Here is a 22,463-nt window from a genome sequence, read left to right as displayed (position 1 = left end):
GTACCAAATTTCATACCTGTACGTGAAACCAGGAGACGGGGCAAAATATAGGGGCAATAAGTAAGCCATTTTGCCCCACCCAATTTTGAAAACCACATCACACGTAAATTTTCACCACATCTGAAGCATGTGCAAAGTTTCATGATTTTTCGAGCACGTTTTGTATTTGCCACACTTCCTGCTACCAGCAGGTGGCGCTATTGCTATAACCATAATGAGCATGGTCATGTGTTCAGGACAGGACTCTTATCAAACATGTGAAGTTTGGGGCAGATTGAAAAATGTATGGCTGAGTTACTGCAGGCTGTCTGTGGTTGCCTAGCAACATCGGAACTGCAAGCAACATTATTATTGAACTTATCTGATCATGCATATATCACCAAAAGGCCGAAATTGGGTGAACGTTTGTCAGGCCGCCGAGGGCACACTCTTCGACGAAAACTCAAGATCTTCGCAATTTAACGTCGCAAAGGCCTTCAGATTACACTCACCAAATTTGAAGAGGATCAGATCAAAACTGTAGGAGGAGTTCGTTAAAGTACAACATCAGGAAATTACGAAAAATGCCCAAAATCTAGGAGGAAGTTCAAAATAGCTCACTTCCTGTTGTGTTTAGGGCTATGCTCCAAGAGACTTTTTTGTAGGTATTGGGTCATTACATGTATGTACCAAATTTCATACCTGTAAGTGAAACCAGGAGCCGGGGCAAAATGTGGGGGCAATAATTTACCGAATTTGCCCCACCCAATTTTGAAAACCATATCACACGTAAATTTTCACCACTTCTGAAGCGTGTGCAAAGTTTCATGAGTTTTCGAGCATGTTCAGGCCCTCTAAAAAGCGATTCACTTTGGAGAAGAATAATAATAATAATTAAAGCTGCAAGCAGCGATGAAAAGGGCCCTCGCACCCCTGCCACCGCCACCCGGCACCTTTAGGAAAGGCCTTAAGATTACACTCACCAAATTTGAAGAGGATCAGATCAAAACTGTAGGAGGAGTTTGTTAAAGTACAACATCAGGAAATGGCAAAAACTGCCCAAAATCTGACAGGAAGTTCAAAATAACTGACTTCCTGTTGTGTTTAGGGCTATGCTCCAAGAGACTTTTTTGTAGGTATTGGGTCCTTACATGTGTGTACCAAATTTCATACCTGTACGTGAAACGTCGAGCCGGGGTAAAATGTAGGGGCAATAAGTAAGCCATTTTGCCCCATCCAATTTTTAAAACCACATCACACGTAAATTGTCACCACTTCTGAAGCGTGTGCAAAGTTTCATGATTTTTCGAGCACGTTTTGTATTTGCCACACTTCCTGCTACCAGCAGGTGGCGCTATTGCTATAATCATAATGAGCATTGGCATGTGTTCAGGACAGGACTCTTATCAAACATGTGAAGTTTGGGGCAGATTGAAAATTGTATGCCTGAGTTACTGCAGGCTGTCTGTGGTTGCCTAGCAACATCAGAACTGCAAGCAACATTAATATTGAACTTATCTGATCATGCATATATCACCAAAAGGCCGAAATTGGGTGAACTAGTGCAAAAAATGCCCGTGCAAAATCAGTTTTTGTGTGTGTTTTTAGTAATTGTTGGTTTGGTGTGTGCTCATTGTTACAATTACACAGCAAAAGTTCAGTGATATTTTTATTTGTGCATGGTAAAAAGCACACAGTGAACTCCGAGAAAACGCTATGCTTGAGCAAACAGTTTGTGAATAGGCAACTACAAATGATGCCCGTGAAAGAGACTGTGAACGCATTGAATAGGATATGTTTAGTTGGTGAATAGCATAGGCTACTATTACACAGTAGCGACAACGTTAAGCGCACCAGAATGAAATATAATATTCAGAAGTAAACACTAACAGCATAGCTGACTTACAGATTCAGTTTACATCCACAAATGAATAAGCACCTCGATTCAGGGAGCAGTGCAAAGTGCCCGTGCAAAATCAGTTTTTGTGAGCTGATCGCCGTCAAAAAAGTTCAGGAGATATTTCTTGCGATGGCAATATGATCAAAAATAACTTTATATTGATTCAATGGATTAATAGCATTTTGAAAAAAAAAAAAAGTCATGAATTTATTGCATTTTTGGGAAAAAATAATCCGTTTTTATAATAAATCTTAAAAAATTCAAATCCAGATTTTGATTTTCAATGTTGTTATAACCTAAAGATGCTATGTGAAAGTTTGAAACAGAAAATAGTGGTTTTCACACATTTAGTGGTTATCTCACATTCGAGAGATATGCGAATAACACACAGACAGACAGACGGACGTTTCTGTAATTTATAGATAGATGGATTTATCACGTTCGGGAACCAAACTATAATATTCAGAAGTAAACAGTGTAGCTGACTGAGTGTTTATGTCAGAATGTTTATTTTTAAACCACAGCCTTCTTGGGGCTTCTTTGACCGATACAACTCTCTAATGTCAGAATGTTTATTTTTAAACCACAACCTTCTAAAAATGATATATTTAACGATATCTTTTGCATTTCTCATCCAAACAATGTCAAACTTGGCACTGCACTTACTCGTGCCCGTGGCGAGACACCTGTCGAGTTTGAAATCAATCGGACTAACGGTTCGAGAGATATGCGAGGAACAGACACACACACACACAGACAGACAGACAGACAGACGTTCCTGTAATTTATAGATAGATGTTTGTCAGGCCGCCGAGGGCACACCCTTCGACGAAAACTCTAGATCTTCGCAATTTAACGTCACAAAGGCCTTAAGATTACACTCACCAAATTTGAAGAGTATCAGATCAAATCTGTAGGAGGAGTTCGTTAAAGTACAACATCAGGAAATTACGAAAAATGCCCAAAATCCAGGAGGAAGTTCAAAATAGCTCACTTCCTGTTGTGTTTAGGGCTATGCTCCAAGAGACTTTTCTGTAGGTATTGGGTCATTACATGTATGTACCAAATTTCATACCTGTACGTGAAACCAGGAGCCGGGGCAAAATGTGGGGGCAATAATTTACCGAATTTGCCCCCCCCAATTCTGAAAACCATATCACACGTAAATTTTCACCACTTCTGAAGCGTGTGCAAAGTTTCATGAGTTTTCGAGCATGTTTAGGCCCTCTAAAAAGCGATTCACTTTGGAGAAGAAGAATAATAATAAACGGAGCAAAAACAATAGGGTCCTCTCACCATCGGTGCTCGGGCCCTAATAATTAACTCACAGCTTGAGAGATAGCTCGGAAGAAACAGTTCCCATCAGGCTCTATACAACTCCACAACAATTAAAATTGTTTGAATTGCCATATGCCTCGCACCCCTGCCACCGCCACCCGGCACCTTTAGGAAAGGCCTTAAGATTACACTCACCAAATTTGAAGAGGATCAGATCAAAACTGTAGGAGGAGTTTGTTAAAGTACAACATCAGGAAATGGCAAAAACTGCCCAAAATCTGACAGGAAGTTCAAAATAACTGACTTCCTGTTGTGTTTAGGGCTATGCTCCAAGAGACTTTTTTGTAGGTATTGGGTCTTTACATGTGTGTACCAAATTTCATACCTGTACGTGAAACGTCGAGCCGGGGCAAAATGTAGGGGCAATAAGTAAGCCATTTTGCCCCACCCAATTTTTAAAACCACATCACACGTAAATTGTCACCACTTCTGAAGCGTGTGCAAAGTTTCATGATTTTTCGAGCACGTTTTGTATTTGCCACACTTCCTGCTACCAGCAGGTGGTGCTATTGCTATAATCATAATGAGCATTGGCATGTGTTCAGGACAGGAGTCTTATCAAACATGTGAAGTTTGTGGCAGATTGAAAATTGTATGCCTGAGTTACTGCAGGCTGTCTGTGGTTGCCTAGCAACATCAGAACTGCAAGCAACATTAATATTGAACTTATCTGATCATGCATATATCACCAAAAGGCCGAAATTGGGTGAACTAGTGCAAAAAATGCCCGTGCAAAATCAGTTTTTGTGTGTGTTTTTAGTAATTGTTGGTTTGGTGTGTGCTCATTGTTACAATTACACAGCAAAAGTTCAGTGACATTTTTATTTGTGCATGGTAAAAAGCACACAGTGAACTCCGAGAAAACGCTATGCTTGAGCAAACAGTTTGTGAATAGGCAACTACAAATGATGCCCGTGAAAGAGACTGTGAACGCATTGAATAGGATATGTTTAGTTGGTGAATAGCATAGGCTATTATTACACAGTAGCGACAACGTTAAGCGCACCAGAATGAAATATAATATTCAGAAGTAAACACTAACAGCATAGCTGACATACAGATTCAGTTTACATCCACAAATGAATAAGCACCTCGATTCAGGGAGCAGTGCAAAGTGCCCGTGCAAAATCAGTTTTTGTGAGCTGATCGCCGTCAAAAAAGTTCAGGAGATATTTCTTGCGATGGCAATATGATCAAAAATAACTTTATATTGATTCAATGGATTAATAGCATTTTGAAAAAAAAAAAAAAAGTCATGAATTTATTGCATTTTTGGGAAAAAATAATCCGTTTTTATAATAAATCTTAAAAAATTCAAATCCAGATTTTGATTTTCAATGTTGTTATAACCTAAAGATTCTATGTGAAAGTTTGAAACAGAAAATAGTGGTTTTCACACATTTAGTGGTTATCTCACATTCGAGAGATATGCGAATAACACACAGACAGACAGACGGACGTTTCTGTAATTTATAGATAGATGGATTTATCACGTTCGGGAACCAAACTATAATATTCAGAAGTAAACAGTGTAGCTGACTGAGTGTTTATGTCAGAATGTTTATTTTTAAACCACAGCCTTCTTGGGGCTTCTTTGACCGATACAACTCTCTAATGTCAGAATGTTTATTTTTAAACCACAACCTTCTAAAAATGATATATTTAACGATATCTTTTGCATTTCTCATCCAAACAATGTCAAACTTGGCACTGCACTTACTCGTGCCCGTGGCGAGACACCTGTCGAGTTTGAAATCAATCGGACTAACGGTTCGAGAGATATGCGAGGAACAGACACACACACACACAGACAGACAGACAGACAGACGTTCCTGTAATTTATAGATAGATGTTTGTCAGGCCGCCGAGGGCACACCCTTCGACGAAAACTCTAGATCTTCGCAATTTAACGTCACAAAGGCCTTAAGATTACACTCACCAAATTTGAAGAGTATCGGATCAAATCTGTAGGAGGAGTTCGTTAAAGTACAACATCAGGAAATTACGAAAAATGCCCAAAATCCAGGAGGAAGTTCAAAATAGCTCACTTCCTGTTGTGTTTAGGGCTATGCTCCAAGAGACTTTTCTGTAGGTATTGGGTCATTACATGTATGTACCAAATTTCATACCTGTACGTGAAACCAGGAGCCGGGGCAAAATGTGGGGGCAATAATTTACCGAATTTGCCCCCCCCAATTCTGAAAACCATATCACACGTAAATTTTCACCACTTCTGAAGCGTGTGCAAAGTTTCATGAGTTTTCGAGCATGTTTAGGCCCTCTAAAAAGCGATTCACTTTGGAGAAGAAGAATAATAATAAACGGAGCAAAAACAATAGGGTCCTCTCACCATCGGTGCTCGGGCCCTAATTAAAGCTGCAAGCAGCGATGAAAGGGCCCTCGCACCCCTGCCACCGCCACCCGGCGCCTTTAGGAAATGCCTTAAGATTACACTCACCAAATTTGAAGAGGATCAGATCAAAACTGTAGGAGGAGTTTGTTAAAGTACAACATCAGGAAATGGCAAAAACTGCCCAAAATCTGAGAGGAAGTTCAAAATAGCTGACTTCCTGTTGTGTTTAGGGCTACGCGCCAAGAGACTTTTTTGTAGGTATTGGGTCTTTACATGTATGTACCAAATTTCATACCTGTACGTGAAACCAGGAGCCGGGGCAAAATATAGGGGCAATAAGTAAGCCATTTTGCCCCACCCAATTTTGAAAACCACATCACACGTAAATTTTCACCACATCTGAAGCGTGTGCAAAGTTTCATGATTTTTCGAGCACGTTTTGTATTTGCCACACTTCCTGCTACCAGCAGGTGGCGCTATTGCTATAACCATAATGAGCATGGTCATGTGTTCAGGACAGGACTCTTATCAAACATGTGAAGTTTGGGGCAGATTGAAAAATGTATGGCTGAGTTACTGCAGGCTGTCTGTGGTTGCCTAGCAACATCGGAACTGCAAGCAACATTATTATTGAACTTATCTGATCATGCATATATCACCAAAAGGCCGAAATTGGGTGAACGTTTGTCAGGCCGCCGAGGGCACACCCTTCGACGAAAACTCAAGATCTTCGCAATTTAACGTCGCAAAGGCCTTCAGATTACACTCACCAAATTTGAAGAGGATCAGATCAAAACTGTAGGAGGAGTTCGTTAAAGTACAACATCAGGAAATTACGAAAAATGCCCAAAATCTAGGAGGAAGTTCAAAATAGCTCACTTCCTGTTGTGTTTAGGGCTATGCTCCAAGAGACTTTTTTGTAGGTATTGGGTCATTACATGTATGTACCAAATTTCATACCTGTGCGTGAAACCAGGAGCCGGGGCAAAATGTGGGGGCAATAATTTACCGAATTTGCCCCACCCAATTTTGAAAACCATATCACACGTAAATTTTCACCACTTCTGAAGCGTGTGCAAAGTTTCATGAGTTTTCGAGCATGTTTAGGCCCTCTAAAAAGCGATTCACTTTGGAGAAGAATAATAATAATAATTAAAGCTGCAAGCAGCGATGAAAAGGGCCCTCGCACCCCTGCCACCGCCACCCGGCACCTTTAGGAAAGGCCTTAAGATTACACTCACCAAATTTGAAGAGGATCAGATCAAAACTGTAGGAGGAGTTTGTTAAAGTACAACATCAGGAAATGGCAAAAACTGCCCAAAATCTGACAGGAAGTTCAAAATAACTGACTTCCTGTTGTGTTTAGGGCTATGCTCCAAGAGACTTTTTTGTAGGTATTGGGTCTTTACATGTGTGTACCAAATTTCATACCTGTACGTGAAACGTCGAGCCGGGGCAAAATGTAGGGGCAATAAGTAAGCCATTTTGCCCCACCCAATTTTTAAAACCACATCACACGTAAATTGTCACCACTTCTGAAGCGTGTGCAAAGTTTCATGATTTTTCGAGCACGTTTTGTATTTGCCACACTTCCTGCTACCAGCAGGTGGTGCTATTGCTATAATCATAATGAGCATTGGCATGTGTTCAGGACAGGAGTCTTATCAAACATGTGAAGTTTGTGGCAGATTGAAAATTGTATGCCTGAGTTACTGCAGGCTGTCTGTGGTTGCCTAGCAACATCAGAACTGCAAGCAACATTAATATTGAACTTATCTGATCATGCATATATCACCAAAAGGCCGAAATTGGGTGAACTAGTGCAAAAAATGCCCGTGCAAAATCAGTTTTTGTGTGTGTTTTTAGTAATTGTTGGTTTGGTGTGTGCTCATTGTTACAATTACACAGCAAAAGTTCAGTGACATTTTTATTTGTGCATGGTAAAAAGCACACAGTGAACTCCGAGAAAACGCTATGCTTGAGCAAACAGTTTGTGAATAGGCAACTACAAATGATGCCCGTGAAAGAGACTGTGAACGCATTGAATAGGATATGTTTAGTTGGTGAATAGCATAGGCTATTATTACACAGTAGCGACAACGTTAAGCGCACCAGAATGAAATATAATATTCAGAAGTAAACACTAACAGCATAGCTGACATACAGATTCAGTTTACATCCACAAATGAATAAGCACCTCGATTCAGGGAGCAGTGCAAAGTGCCCGTGCAAAATCAGTTTTTGTGAGCTGATCGCCGTCAAAAAAGTTCAGGAGATATTTCTTGCGATGGCAATATGATCAAAAATAACTTTATATTGATTCAATGGATTAATAGCATTTTGAAAAAAAAAAAAAAAGTCATGAATTTATTGCATTTTTGGGAAAAAATAATCCGTTTTTATAATAAATCTTAAAAAATTCAAATCCAGATTTTGATTTTCAATGTTGTTATAACCTAAAGATGCTATGTGAAAGTTTGAAACAGAAAATAGTGGTTTTCACACATTTAGTGGTTATCTCACATTCGAGAGATATGCGAATAACACACAGACAGACAGACGGACGTTTCTGTAATTTATAGATAGATGGATTTATCACGTTCGGGAACCAAACTATAATATTCAGAAGTAAACAGTGTAGCTGACTGAGTGTTTATGTCAGAATGTTTATTTTTAAACCACAGCCTTCTTGGGGCTTCTTTGACCGATACAACTCTCTAATGTCAGAATGTTTATTTTTAAACCACAACCTTCTAAAAATGATATATTTAACGATATCTTTTGCATTTCTCATCCAAACAATGTCAAACTTGGCACTGCACTTACTCGTGCCCGTGGCAAGACACCTGTCGAGTTTGAAATCAATCGGACTAACGGTTCGAGAGATATGCGAGGAACAGACACACACACACACAGACAGACAGACAGACAGACGTTCCTGTAATTTATAGATAGATGTTTGTCAGGCCGCCGAGGGCACACCCTTCGACGAAAACTCTAGATCTTCGCAATTTAACGTCACAAAGGCCTTAAGATTACACTCACCAAATTTGAAGAGTATCAGATCAAATCTGTAGGAGGAGTTCGTTAAAGTACAACATCAGGAAATTACGAAAAATGCCCAAAATCCAGGAGGAAGTTCAAAATAGCTCACTTCCTGTTGTGTTTAGGGCTATGCTCCAAGAGACTTTTCTGTAGGTATTGGGTCATTACATGTATGTACCAAATTTCATACCTGTACGTGAAACCAGGAGCCGGGGCAAAATGTGGGGGCAATAATTTACCGAATTTGCCCCCCACAATTCTGAAAACCATATCACACGTAAATTTTCACCACTTCTGAAGCGTGTGCAAAGTTTCATGAGTTTTCGAGCATGTTTAGGCCCTCTAAAAAGCGATTCACTTTGGAGAAGAAGAATAATAATAAACGGAGCAAAAACAATAGGGTCCTCTCACCATCGGTGCTCGGGCCCTAATTAAAGCTGCAAGCAGCGATGAAAAGGGCCCTCGCACCCCTGCCACCGCCACCCGGCACCTTTAGGAAAGGCCTTAAGATTACACTCACCAAATTTGAAGAGGATCAGATCAAAACTGTAGGAGGAGTTTGTTAAAGTACAACATCAGGAAATGGCAAAAACTGCCCAAAATCTGACAGGAAGTTCAAAATAACTGACTTCCTGTTGTGTTTAGGGCTATTCTCCAAGAGACTTTTTTGTAGGTATTGGGTCTTTACATGTGTGTACCAAATTTCATACCTGTACGTGAAACGTCGAGCCGGGGCAAAATGTAGGGGCAATAAGTAAGCCATTTTGCCCCACCCAATTTTTAAAACCACATCACACGTAAATTGTCACCACTTCTGAAGCGTGTGCAAAGTTTCATGATTTTTCGAGCACGTTTTGTATTTGCCACACTTCCTGCTACCAGCAGGTGGCGCTATTGCTATAATCATAATGAGCATTGGCATGTGTTCAGGACAGGACTCTTATCAAACATGTGAAGTTTGGGGCAAATTGAAAATTGTATGCCTGAGTTACTGCAGGCTGTCTGTGGTTGCCTAGCAACATCAGAACTGCAAGCAACATTAATATTGAACTTATCTGATCATGCATATATCACCAAAAGGCCGAAATTGGGTGAACTAGTGCAAAAAATGCCCGTGCAAAATCAGTTTTTGTGTGTGTTTTTAGTAATTGTTGGTTTGGTGTGTGCTCATTGTTACAATTACACAGCAAAAGTTCAGTGACATTTTTATTTGTGCATGGTAAAAAGCACACAGTGAACTCCGAGAAAACGCTATGCTTGAGCAAACAGTTTGTGAATAGGCAACTACAAATGATGCCCGTGAAAGAGACTGTGAACGCATTGAATAGGATATGTTTAGTTGGTGAATAGCATAGGCTACTATTACACAGTAGCGACAACGTTAAGCGCACCAGAATGAAATATAATATTCAGAAGTAAACACTAACAGCATAGCTGACTTACAGATTCAGTTTACATCCACAAATGAATAAGCACCTCGATTCAGGGAGCAGTGCAAAGTGCCCGTGCAAAATCAGTTTTTGTGAGCTGATCGCCGTCAAAAAAGTTCAGGAGATATTTCTTGCGATGGCAATATGATCAAAAATAACTTTATATTGATTCAATGGATTAATAGCATTTTGAAAAAAAAAAAAAAAAGTCATGAATTTATTGCATTTTTGGGAAAAAATAATCCGTTTTTATAATAAATCTTAAAAAATTCAAATCCAGATTTTGATTTTCAATGTTGTTATAACCTAAAGATGCTATGTGAAAGTTTGAAACAGAAAATAGTGGTTTTCACACATTTAGTGGTTATCTCACATTCGAGAGATATGCGAATAACACACAGACAGACAGACGGACGTTTCTGTAATTTATAGATAGATGGATTTATCACGTTCGGGAACCAAACTATAATATTCAGAAGTAAACAGTGTAGCTGACTGAGTGTTTATGTCAGAATGTTTATTTTTAAACCACAACCTTCTTGGGGCTTCTTTGACCGATACAACTCTCTAATGTCAGAATGTTTATTTTTAAACCACAACCTTCTAAAAATGATATATTTAACGATATCTTTTGCATTTCTCATCCAAACAATGTCAAACTTGGCACTGCACTTACTCGTGCCCGTGGCAAGACACCTGTCGAGTTTGAAATCAATCGGACTAACGGTTTGAGAGATATGCGAGGAACAGACACACACACACACAGACAGACAGACAGACAGACGTTCCTGTAATTTATAGATAGATGTTTGTCAGGCCGCCGAGGGCACACCCTTCGACGAAAACTCTAGATCTTCGCAATTTAACGTCACAAAGGCCTTAAGATTACACTCACCAAATTTGAAGAGGATCAGATCAAATCTGTAGGAGGAGTTCGTTAAAGTACAACATCAGGAAATTATGAAAAATGCCCAAAATCTAGGAGGAAGTTCAAAATAGCTCACTTCCTGTTGTGTTTAGGGCTATGCTCCAAGAGACTTTTCTGTAGGTATTGGGTCATTACATGTATGTACCAAATTTCATACCTGTACGTGAAACCAGGAGCCGGGGCAAAATGTGGGGGCAATAATTTACCGAATTTGCCCCCCCCAATTCTGAAAACCATATCACACGTAAATTTTCACCACTTCTGAAGCGTGTGCAAAGTTTCATGAGTTTTCGAGCATGTTTAGGCCCTCTAAAAAGCGATTCACTTTGGAGAAGAAGAATAATAATAAACGGAGCAAAAACAATAGGGTCCTCTCACCATCGGTGCTCGGGCCCTAATTAAAGCTGCAAGCAGCGATGAAAAGGGCCCTCGCACCCCTGCCACCGCCACCCGGCACCTTTAGGAAAGGCCTTAAGATTACACTCACCAAATTTGAAGAGGATCAGATCAAAACTGTAGGAGGAGTTTGTTAAAGTACAACATCAGGAAATGGCAAAAACTGCCCAAAATCTGACAGGAAGTTCAAAATAACTGACTTCCTGTTGTGTTTAGGGCTATGCTCCAAGAGACTTTTTTGTAGGTATTGGGTCTTTACATGTGTGTACCAAATTTCATACCTGTACGTGAAACGTCGAGCCGGGGCAAAATGTAGGGGCAATAAGTAAGCCATTTTGCCCCACCCAATTTTTAAAACCACATCACACGTAAATTGTCACCACTTCTGAAGCGTGTGCAAAGTTTCATGATTTTTCGAGCACGTTTTGTATTTGCCACACTTCCTGCTACCAGCAGGTGGTGCTATTGCTATAATCATAATGAGCATTGGCATGTGTTCAGGACAGGAGTCTTATCAAACATGTGAAGTTTGTGGCAGATTGAAAATTGTATGCCTGAGTTACTGCAGGCTGTCTGTGGTTGCCTAGCAACATCAGAACTGCAAGCAACATTAATATTGAACTTATCTGATCATGCATATATCACCAAAAGGCCGAAATTGGGTGAACTAGTGCAAAAAATGCCCGTGCAAAATCAGTTTTTGTGTGTGTTTTTAGTAATTGTTGGTTTGGTGTGTGCTCATTGTTACAATTACACAGCAAAAGTTCAGTGACATTTTTATTTGTGCATGGTAAAAAGCACACAGTGAACTCCGAGAAAACGCTATGCTTGAGCAAACAGTTTGTGAATAGGCAACTACAAATGATGCCCGTGAAAGAGACTGTGAACGCATTGAATAGGATATGTTTAGTTGGTGAATAGCATAGGCTATTATTACACAGTAGCGACAACGTTAAGCGCACCAGAATGAAATATAATATTCAGAAGTAAACACTAACAGCATAGCTGACATACAGATTCAGTTTACATCCACAAATGAATAAGCACCTCGATTCAGGGAGCAGTGCAAAGTGCCCGTGCAAAATCAGTTTTTGTGAGCTGATCGCCGTCAAAAAAGTTCAGGAGATATTTCTTGCGATGGCAATATGATCAAAAATAACTTTATATTGATTCAATGGATTAATAGCATTTTGAAAAAAAAAAAAAAAGTCATGAATTTATTGCATTTTTGGGAAAAAATAATCCGTTTTTATAATAAATCTTAAAAAATTCAAATCCAGATTTTGATTTTCAATGTTGTTATAACCTAAAGATTCTATGTGAAAGTTTGAAACAGAAAATAGTGGTTTTCACACATTTAGTGGTTATCTCACATTCGAGAGATATGCGAATAACACACAGACAGACAGACGGACGTTTCTGTAATTTATAGATAGATGGATTTATCACGTTCGGGAACCAAACTATAATATTCAGAAGTAAACAGTGTAGCTGACTGAGTGTTTATGTCAGAATGTTTATTTTTAAACCACAGCCTTCTTGGGGCTTCTTTGACCGATACAACTCTCTAATGTCAGAATGTTTATTTTTAAACCACAACCTTCTAAAAATGATATATTTAACGATATCTTTTGCATTTCTCATCCAAACAATGTCAAACTTGGCACTGCACTTACTCGTGCCCGTGGCGAGACACCTGTCGAGTTTGAAATCAATCGGACTAACGGTTCGAGAGATATGCGAGGAACAGACACACACACACACAGACAGACAGACAGACAGACGTTCCTGTAATTTATAGATAGATGTTTGTCAGGCCGCCGAGGGCACACCCTTCGACGAAAACTCTAGATCTTCGCAATTTAACGTCACAAAGGCCTTAAGATTACACTCACCAAATTTGAAGAGTATCGGATCAAATCTGTAGGAGGAGTTCGTTAAAGTACAACATCAGGAAATTACGAAAAATGCCCAAAATCCAGGAGGAAGTTCAAAATAGCTCACTTCCTGTTGTGTTTAGGGCTATGCTCCAAGAGACTTTTCTGTAGGTATTGGGTCATTACATGTATGTACCAAATTTCATACCTGTACGTGAAACCAGGAGCCGGGGCAAAATGTGGGGGCAATAATTTACCGAATTTGCCCCCCCCAATTCTGAAAACCATATCACACGTAAATTTTCACCACTTCTGAAGCGTGTGCAAAGTTTCATGAGTTTTCGAGCATGTTTAGGCCCTCTAAAAAGCGATTCACTTTGGAGAAGAAGAATAATAATAAACGGAGCAAAAACAATAGGGTCCTCTCACCATCGGTGCTCGGGCCCTAATAATAAACGGAGCAAAAACAATAGGGTCCTCTCACCATCGGTGCTCGGGCCCTAATAAACGGAGCAAAAACAATAGGGTCCTCTCACCATCGGTGCTCGGGCCCTAATAAACGGAGCAAAAACAATAGGGTCCTCTCACCATCGGTGCTCGGGCCCTAATAAACGGAGCAAAAACAATAGGGTCCTCTCACCATCGGTGCTCGGGCCCTAATAAACGGAGCAAAAACAATAGGGTCCTCTCACCATCGGTGCTCGGGCCCTAATAAAAAACCCACTCATATGCAAGAAAGGTCAGGTCATTTCCATGTTTTGTCTTTGTTCTGAGAGCTGCAGTTTGTAACGGTCACTTTGTGCACGTACGGTAATTTGAGGTAGAATGAGAATGTTCCGGGTTACTTGACTGTAACCCTGTTCCCTGAAAAAGCGGAACGAGATGCTGTGCTGCTTAGCGCATTGGGAACGTCTTTAATCGTGACCAGTTGTGAATATTGTGTGTAACACGTCAACAGAATTGACCCAGAGGTAATATAGCCTCGATCGATGACGTCATCGGCGTGCATCCGCGACACGAGGCTATAAATAGATGAGCCACAGGTGCATTGTCAGGATATTTTGTCTGAAGAGTAGTCCCGGGACATCTTCAGCACGGCAAAGTAGCGCAGCATCTCGTTACGCTTTTTCAGGGAACAGGGTTACAGTCAAGTAACTCAGAACGTTACCTTTCAAAAGCTACAATCGATGCTGTGCTACTTAGCGCATTGGGAACGAGAATACCCATGCCGCCGTGCTTGAAAGTGTCTGGACCCCTACGGTTGTGCAGGTGTGCTCACAAGAACGTAAGAAGGCCTCAGACATTAGCTTGTGACGTCGACTCAAGGACGTGAGTGCCCGGAGTAGCATGAACATCCAAACTATAAAATCTTATGAATGTGTGCGGAGAGGACCAGCCTGCCGCATCACAAACAAGTTGTAAGGGGGCACCCCTTGCCAAAGCACTAGAGGAGGCGACCCCCCTGGTGGAGTGAGCCCTAAGACCTATTGGCGGAGCTTGACCGTGCGCCTCATAGGCAAGAGCAATAGCATCCCTGACCCAATGAGGCATGGTCTGCTTGGTGGCAGCTGCCCCTTTGTTACTACCCCCCATAACAGACGAACAGTTGCTCTGACTTACGCCACTGGCTAGTGCGGTGGATGTAAACCTGAAGAGCCACGAACTGGACACAGTCTTTGAGATCTCTCCTGCTCCGGCGCTATGAATGGCGGAGGACAGACGGCCTCGAGAGTGACAGGATGTACAGTCGAGAAAGGAAGGTAGTCAGGATGAGGGTGCAAAATCACTTTCACCATTCCTGGGGCAAAGTCTAAGCAGGATGGCGAGATGGACAGAGCCTGCGTATCCCCAATTCTTTTCAACCATTTTTAGAGTCAGAAGTTTGTCAGACGCTGATTCTATAGGTTCAAAGGGGGTCTCAACCAGACCCTCGAGGACTATAGCTAAGTCCCATGAAGGGATCTTGGTTCTTACTGGAGGCCTCAGTCGTCTGGCCCCACGAATGAAACGAGCGAGCAGAGGATTCCTCCCGAGTGGCACCCCGTCAACCAAGGTGTGGTAAGCCTGAAAGAGCGGCCACATAAACCTTGAAAGTGGCGGGGCATGTGCCTGTTGATAACTTCTCCTACATGAAATCCAGAACTGAAGCAATCTGGCAGTTGACCGGATCTACATTGTGTACAACACAGCACCTTTCAAGAACACCCCATTTGCTGACGTAACTCTTTCTATTGGAGGAAGCCCTAGCACTCAATAATATCCGGCGAAAGCCCAGTCTCTCTCAATTGGTACCCATCAGGGTCCAAACATGAAGATTCCACAGGTTGGGCCTGGGATGGAATATCGTGTCCTCCGCCTGAGACAGAAGGTCCCTCCTCTCCAGAATCGCCCATGGCGAGCCGTCGAAGAGAGATATTATCTCCGAGAACCATACTCTGTTCGGCCAACGTGGCACTATCAGTAAGAGGCAAGACCCTTGTTGCGAACTCTGGCTAGAACTCCCGGGAGCAGAGAAACTGGAGGAAACACATACAGGCGCATTTTGGGCCATGTGTGCGCCATCGCATCCAGACCCAGGGGGGAGAAATAGAGGGGACATTGCGCTGTCTGATGGGAGGTGAAGAGGTCCACCTCCGCTTCATAAAATCTGGTCCAAATCTGTTTCACTACTTCAGGGTGGAGTTTCCATTCCCCCATCGGTAGTTTCTGTCTGGACAGTAAATCCGCTCACACATTCAGATGCCCTGGAATGTATACTGCCCTGAGTGACAGGAACTTGTCCTGGGCCCAGAGAAAAATCTGCCTCGCTATTCTGTTCAGATTGCGTGAGCGCAGACCTCCCTGGTGATTTATATAAGAGACTGCCGCTGTGTTGTCCACCCGCACTAGGACATGACAACCTCTCAACTGAAGGAGAAAATATTTCAGGGCCAGAAATACGGCCATCAGCTCGAGGCAGTTGATGTGGCAATCGAGCTGACGACCCTCCCATTCCCCTTGAGCTGGACGACCACTTAAGACCGCTCCCTAGCCCATCAGGGAGGCGTCTGTCTTTAACAGTCTGCGACAACAAGGCGCCCCTAGAGTGGGACCCAAGGCGAGGAACCAGGGTCTGAGCCACAGAGATAGTGTACGAAGCCCGCAGCGCGTCACTTTTATTTGCCTTTGAGGATTGGCCCTTGGATGAAATTCCCTGGCTTTTAGCCACAACTGAAACGGTCTCATGTGCAACAGCCCCAGAGGAATCACCGTGGATGCTGAAGCCATGAAACCTAACATTTTTTGGTACTGATGAACAGTGCAATCTTGGCCTAGCATGACTTCGCTCATGGTCTGCCGAATGGTCTCGATTCGAGCGGGAGACAGTTGTCCCTGCATCGTGATCGAATCCCAAACGATCTCGAGATAAGTCGTTCTCTGGGCAGGAGAAAGAACACTTTTCTTGGTGTTGAGTCTCATCCCTAGAGAAAGAGCGCCATCTCTTGCGATTGTGCTAGTATTAACCAATCGTCGATGTAATTCAAAATGTGAATGCCCTGGAGTCGTAAAGGAGCCAGTGCTGCATCCATGCATTTTGTGTATGTGCGGGGTGACAAGGCTAGGCCAAATGGAACAACCCGAAATTGGTATACTTCGCCCCCGAAAGCGAACCTCAGGAACTTCCTGTGTTGTGGCAATATTTCTATGTGAAAATATGCGTCCTTCAGATCGATCGTGACGAACCAATCGTGATGTTGAATTTGCGACACGACCGTTTTGACGGTTAACATCTTGAACTTGAGCGCTTTGACTGTACGGTTTAAGCCTCAAAGATCTAAGATTGGACGCAACCCCCCATCCTTCTTGGGAACCAGGAAGTATCTGCTGTAATAGCCTGACTCTCTCTCTGGAAGAGGAACATGTTCTATGGCCTCTTTGCTCAGAAGATTTTGTAGCTCTTGTGACAGTACGTGCATCAGCTCCGGTTTCACGGAAGTGGAGACCACGCCGTTGAAACGCGGAGGACGACGAATAAATTGGATTCTGTATCCTATCTGAACTGTGCTTAAAGGAGAACTCTGGTCAATTTTAACATTGAGCTCATTTTTTGTACATTTGGAGTGCTGTCAATACAGAGAACAACGACAAAAATCGGTGTTGCCTACACCGAGTTATTCTATTTTTAAAATTTGCACCCTGTTGACTTCAATGGGGCAAGTTTTAAACCTGCTTTTAGCCTCTTAACATCCTTGATGTGTCATTACAAGTGCACAGAAAATGTGAGTGATTCCTTCAGAGTGAACACGAGTGAATCTGACTGCAGTAGATGTGAAAGATATGTATAAAAATGATGTTATTTAAGCCAGCGCACATACCTGTGTTTACATCCTGTTTTCAGTTGAAGTCCAAAGTAGTCGATTGCCGAGTTTACGCGCGTGATCATAGGTAACTAAACCTATGAAGTCAACAGGGTGCAAATTTTAAAAATAGAATAACTCGGTGTAGGCAACACCGATTTTTGTCGTTGTTCTCTGTATTGACAGCACTTCAAATGTACAAAAAAATGAGCTCAATGTTAAAATTGACCGGAGTTCTCCTTGAATACCCACGCAGAAATGCCTGGCAGAAGTTTCCAAGCATTCTCTGCTTCTTCACCTCCCTGGCTTTTGAAGGACCGGGCGAGGTTGGGTGGCCAATGGCCCCTCCCCTTGAGTGCGACGAGGAAGGAACTGAACGAATGCTTCTTCGTGCTTCTGGACTTCCTTGAACCTGGTGACGACAGTATTGACAGAGTCGCCAAACAGGCCAGAGGGAGAAACAGGGGAATCTATAGAAACAAACGATCTTTCTCTTTGATACCTGTCAGATTAAGCCACAGGTACCTCTCCGTGCTGACTAAAGCCGACAGTGAACAGCCGATGGCACGGGCCGTTTGCTTGGTCGCACGGAGAGACAGATCTGTGGCTCGACAAAGCTCAGAGAACGCTTCCTTGTCGATCGTACTGCCCGCACTCAAGTCCTTCAACAGGTCAGCCTGGTACGCCTGTAACACTGCCATAGTGTGCAGCGCAGCACCAGCCTGACCTGCAGCTTGGTAAGCTTTACCCACGAGCGCTGATGTTGTTCTACATGGCTTCGTGGGGAGGGTAGGTTTCTTAATCGAAGATGCCGATTCGAGCGAGAGATAGCTCGCGAACGTCTCTTCAACCCGAGGCATCTCCGAATACCCCCGCAACTTCGCACCCACGATAGTCGAAAAAGTCGACGTCGAGGGCACAAAGACACGGGAAGTATATGGTTTACTCCATGACTTAGACAGCTCATCATGGAGGTCTTCGAAGAAGGGGAGAGACTGATGTTGTGGTCTCTACCCCCTGCCACCGGACAGAAACCTATCCTCTAGCTTACTACGTTTGGGGGTCTCTTGTTCGCGTGGCCAGTCAAGCTGTAACCTGTCCACTGCGTGAGTAACCACCTCGAGCAATTCCTCGACAGATCTTCTTTCGCAAGAGGAACGCTCAGAGGTAGGCTGCTTGAGGTCCGCAGACCCAAGAGATATATCAACCCCCTCGTGAGCCGAAGAAGCACCGGAGCGCGCTTCGGGATCACGAGAAGGGACGTGTGGATCTGGTGACTGAGCAAGCGAAAGAGACGGACCCGTCTCTTGCTTGTCACACAGATCCATGCGAGAGCCCCACGATGGTAATGTGGGTGCGGTCTGGAAATAGTTCAGACGAGCAAGCAGCATTTTCACTGTGAACAGTTCACAATGCTCGCACTCGCCTTTCTCTAATGCCAGAACCGCGTGCTCTTCCCCCAAACAAACAAAGCAGTAATCATGTGTGTCCAGCTTGGAGGAACACAGCGCTTACTCTGCTGTTGATTCATTTCTTTTCTTTTTTGACTTCTTAAACTCTATTAACAGACTTTGAGAGAAAAAGATTGAGAAATTCAAATTTTCTGCACACTGCCTGATGAAACTAACTCCTAGCAAAGATCTGTAGTCAGATAAGAGATAGTGGAGAGAGTTTTGACGCACACATGCACAGTATGGTCTGAAGACAAAAGACCTGACGATGCACCTGTGGCTCATCTATTTATAGCCTTGTGTCGCAGGTGCGCGCCGATGACGTCATCGACCGAGGCTATATTACCTCCAATTCTATTGACGTGTTACACACAATATTCACAGCTAGTCACGATTAAAGATGTTCCCAATGCGCTAAGCAGCGCAGCATCGATTGTAGCTTTTGAAAGGGAACCGCACATGTGCGTAGAGAGTGTGTCTGTAAAAGATGTAAAAGGTGAGCAGGAGAAGAGATAACCGCTCTGCCGACTTTTGTACACTTTCCTTTATTTCCCTTTCTATTTGTGACCAGAGTTGAATGTTTATTTGTATGCTTTTTCTCATGTACGCGGATGAGTGTGACGTTTAAGTCATTTTATTAAACCCGGGGAAAATACGCATCTCTCATCTCTCGTCCCTCTTTTCCTCCGACACCACATATTGTTTTTCTCTCTGGGCAACAACATCTCAACTTTGTGTTACAAAGTTTACTGACTCATGTGTGACCAAGACTAGTCTTTAGTTTAGTAAGAGCAAACTGCTTCCTAACAGCCAGACTGTTTGTTTTCATGTTTTCGGCAGGTTTTACTTCCATTGGTTGCTGAAACATCTTGAATTTTGTGTGTTTGTGTATGTGAAATACACATTCAGGAAAGTTAGTGGGAGGAATTAAAATGTTAATACTGTACTTTTACTTTAACATTAATATGTATTATTGACTGAAATTGGTTTTAATATCTCTTTATTCAGTGGTGGAAGGAAGATTCATGTTCAGGGGAGCAATATGGAATCTGTGGAATCTGTTATTGTCCGTCACTCTAATAAAGAGCTTCAAACACAATACAGCAGAAGCTCAGGGGTAAGACTGACACACAGAAGTCAAAGGGCAACTTAAGTCAAAGAATCAAGGGGATAAAATCTTTAATTAAAGTCATATTGGAGGCATTTTTCATTGTCTCTCTTTTCTCAGGGCTTTTCGTTTCATTCCCCCCGTTATTATGGCAGTGGACTGTTAAGCTTATTATTGAAAGTTGTGAACTCCACTATTGACTGTGGGTATTTGTCCTACGAGCCTGATCCAGAATTCACATTCACCACCTTACAGGTGGCCAACGACCTACTGGTGAACATTCAGGTAAAAAATTGCTAAAAACTGAGCAAGACCTGAACTTTATAATTTGAGTTAACACAAATTCATCTTGTGGATCTCTATTTCTCAGAAAAAGGCAGATGCATTGACCTTGAGTATGAGTGAGGTGAAAGTGACGGGTCTACAGGGAAATCAGCAGTGTCAGTGTGTTTTGGAGGTGTTTGTGTACAATGCCATCATCTGTAAGATTAAAGGAGAATCAGGAGCCGTCACAGAAGTGGACTCAATAACTGTACGTCTGTTTTTGATATCTTCAATTCTTTGGTAAATGTATAAACATGGAAGTTCATAATTTGACTTGATAATTGCTGCTAACACTGCTGTGTTAAGTTTAATGTAAATATTATTAAATCAACTTTATGAGATTAAAAGACATTGCTTTTCATTGTCATTTAGATCACGATTGGGAATTATGTTCTCAGGATGGGGAGTACAAAGGATTTGTTCTGCCTCAGTCCATAGAACACACCTGGCCAAGTATGAAAGAGCAATGAACACACTCACAGAAAAAAAAAAATTGATTCTCAAAAAAAAAAAAAAAAAAAATCTTTCTAAGACAAGAGAGCTCTATACTTTTTATATTTGCATATTTCTATGGAATTATGCATTTGAGCAGTTTGCATTTTCTTTTATATTCTTCATATATATATATATATATATATAAGCAATCCTGAGACTGAACATCAGGTGGCGCTATATATATATATATATATATACACTTACAATCAATTCAAAGTTCCTGCAGGGGACTGGTTTATTTACAGTTATTTTGTAGGAGAATGCTTTCATTGATTCTTTTTCATCGAACACCTACAACATTTTTCTGTCATTTTTTGTTATTAATCTAAAAATGTATGTTATCATTATACTGCCTTACACCTCATACTTACTAATAAACATGCCAAACATAAAATCCTTTAAAAAAGAGTCTGGTCTGATTTAAATTAACAAGCACACATGAACTCACAGAAACATGCTTTTAGTTCTGTAAGTCACCAGCACACATTTCAGAGCACAGCGTGGTTACTCTAAAATAAAATAGAATAGAATATAATTTGTCTATATCTATAACATGATATAAACCTTAAATATCTTAAGAACATTAAAAGGTCTTCTAAACACAGATCCGAATTGTTCTATATGTATCATCATCACATGTTGTATACTAAATATTCTACATTTTTTACAAACATACCAGCTGTGCATAAAATTGTAATATTTCATTGTAGTGCCTTTATATTTCATACATTCAATAACATAACATATACAAAAGTGTGCAAATATCAGCCTAGTTCAGCTAAGCTAATATTATTATTAGGCTGTTTTTGTTGTTATTATTATGATCATCATCATTATTATGCCAGATGAACCGATGAGTTAAATAATGATTTCAATGTAAAGAATTATGTTCTTAAACTACTTTCTTTCTGCATATACTGTAGGCTACAAATGTAGACCTATGCTTTTTCTATCGTCTGCGAAGTGCGTGATATTTGTGTCCAGTTACGATATTTGTTTCATATTGATTTTCAGAGCCTTACAGTCAGGACACTAATACGAATGTTATTATTAAACAAGTTGTTATACAAACTACGTGGAAAAAAATCTTACTTCATAAAAAACCCCTTCCTCTTGATGTCATCAGATAATTTCTAAAACGTTTTGGCCTATTCTACGTTTTAATTGTGTGCTTCGGTATACAAGGAACGCAGATTTTAAAAAAATAATAATAATTTTTACATTTAAATGAACTTTCAAGTAACTTTTTGGATAGATAGCCTAAATGTTTCAGAAAGTAAGCTACAATTTCTCTGTATTTAAAGCACCCCACCCTCCTCTCACAGCACTGCTTCACTTCCACTCACTTCACTCGCGGACAAGCCCGGATTAAGAATTCAGAGGCCCCTGGGCACAATGTCTTCTAGGGCCCCCCTCCCCACCCACACAATCAAGCTTTTGCATTTCAAAATTCAATTCAGCGCGGGGTTATTTGAAGACAGCGCAGGGGTGGGTTGTTACGT

General features: G+C 41.5%; 1 protein-coding gene across 1 annotated transcript in view; it reads left to right on the top strand.

Annotated features, from left to right (window-relative positions):
* The window catches only part of LOC307157146 (plexin-C1-like), a 153,307-nt gene extending 132,382 nt beyond the window's left edge, over window positions 1–20,925 (top strand). The window contains exons 12-15 of the mRNA XM_079868930.1: window positions 20,043–20,151; window positions 20,263–20,427; window positions 20,513–20,674; window positions 20,839–20,925. Of these exons, the coding sequence (XP_079725056.1) occupies window positions 20,043–20,151; window positions 20,263–20,427; window positions 20,513–20,674; window positions 20,839–20,904 (502 nt within the window). The 3' untranslated portion in view covers window positions 20,905–20,925. The remainder of the gene's footprint in view (window positions 1–20,042; window positions 20,152–20,262; window positions 20,428–20,512; window positions 20,675–20,838) is intronic.
* Window positions 20,926–22,463: the final 1,538 nt, after the last annotated feature.

The sequence above is a fragment of the Squalius cephalus genome (genome assembly GCF_949319135.1).
Source record: "Squalius cephalus genome assembly, chromosome: 4".
Lineage (NCBI taxonomy): Eukaryota > Metazoa > Chordata > Actinopteri > Cypriniformes > Leuciscidae > Squalius > Squalius cephalus.
This window is presented reverse-complemented; position numbering and strand designations above follow the sequence as displayed.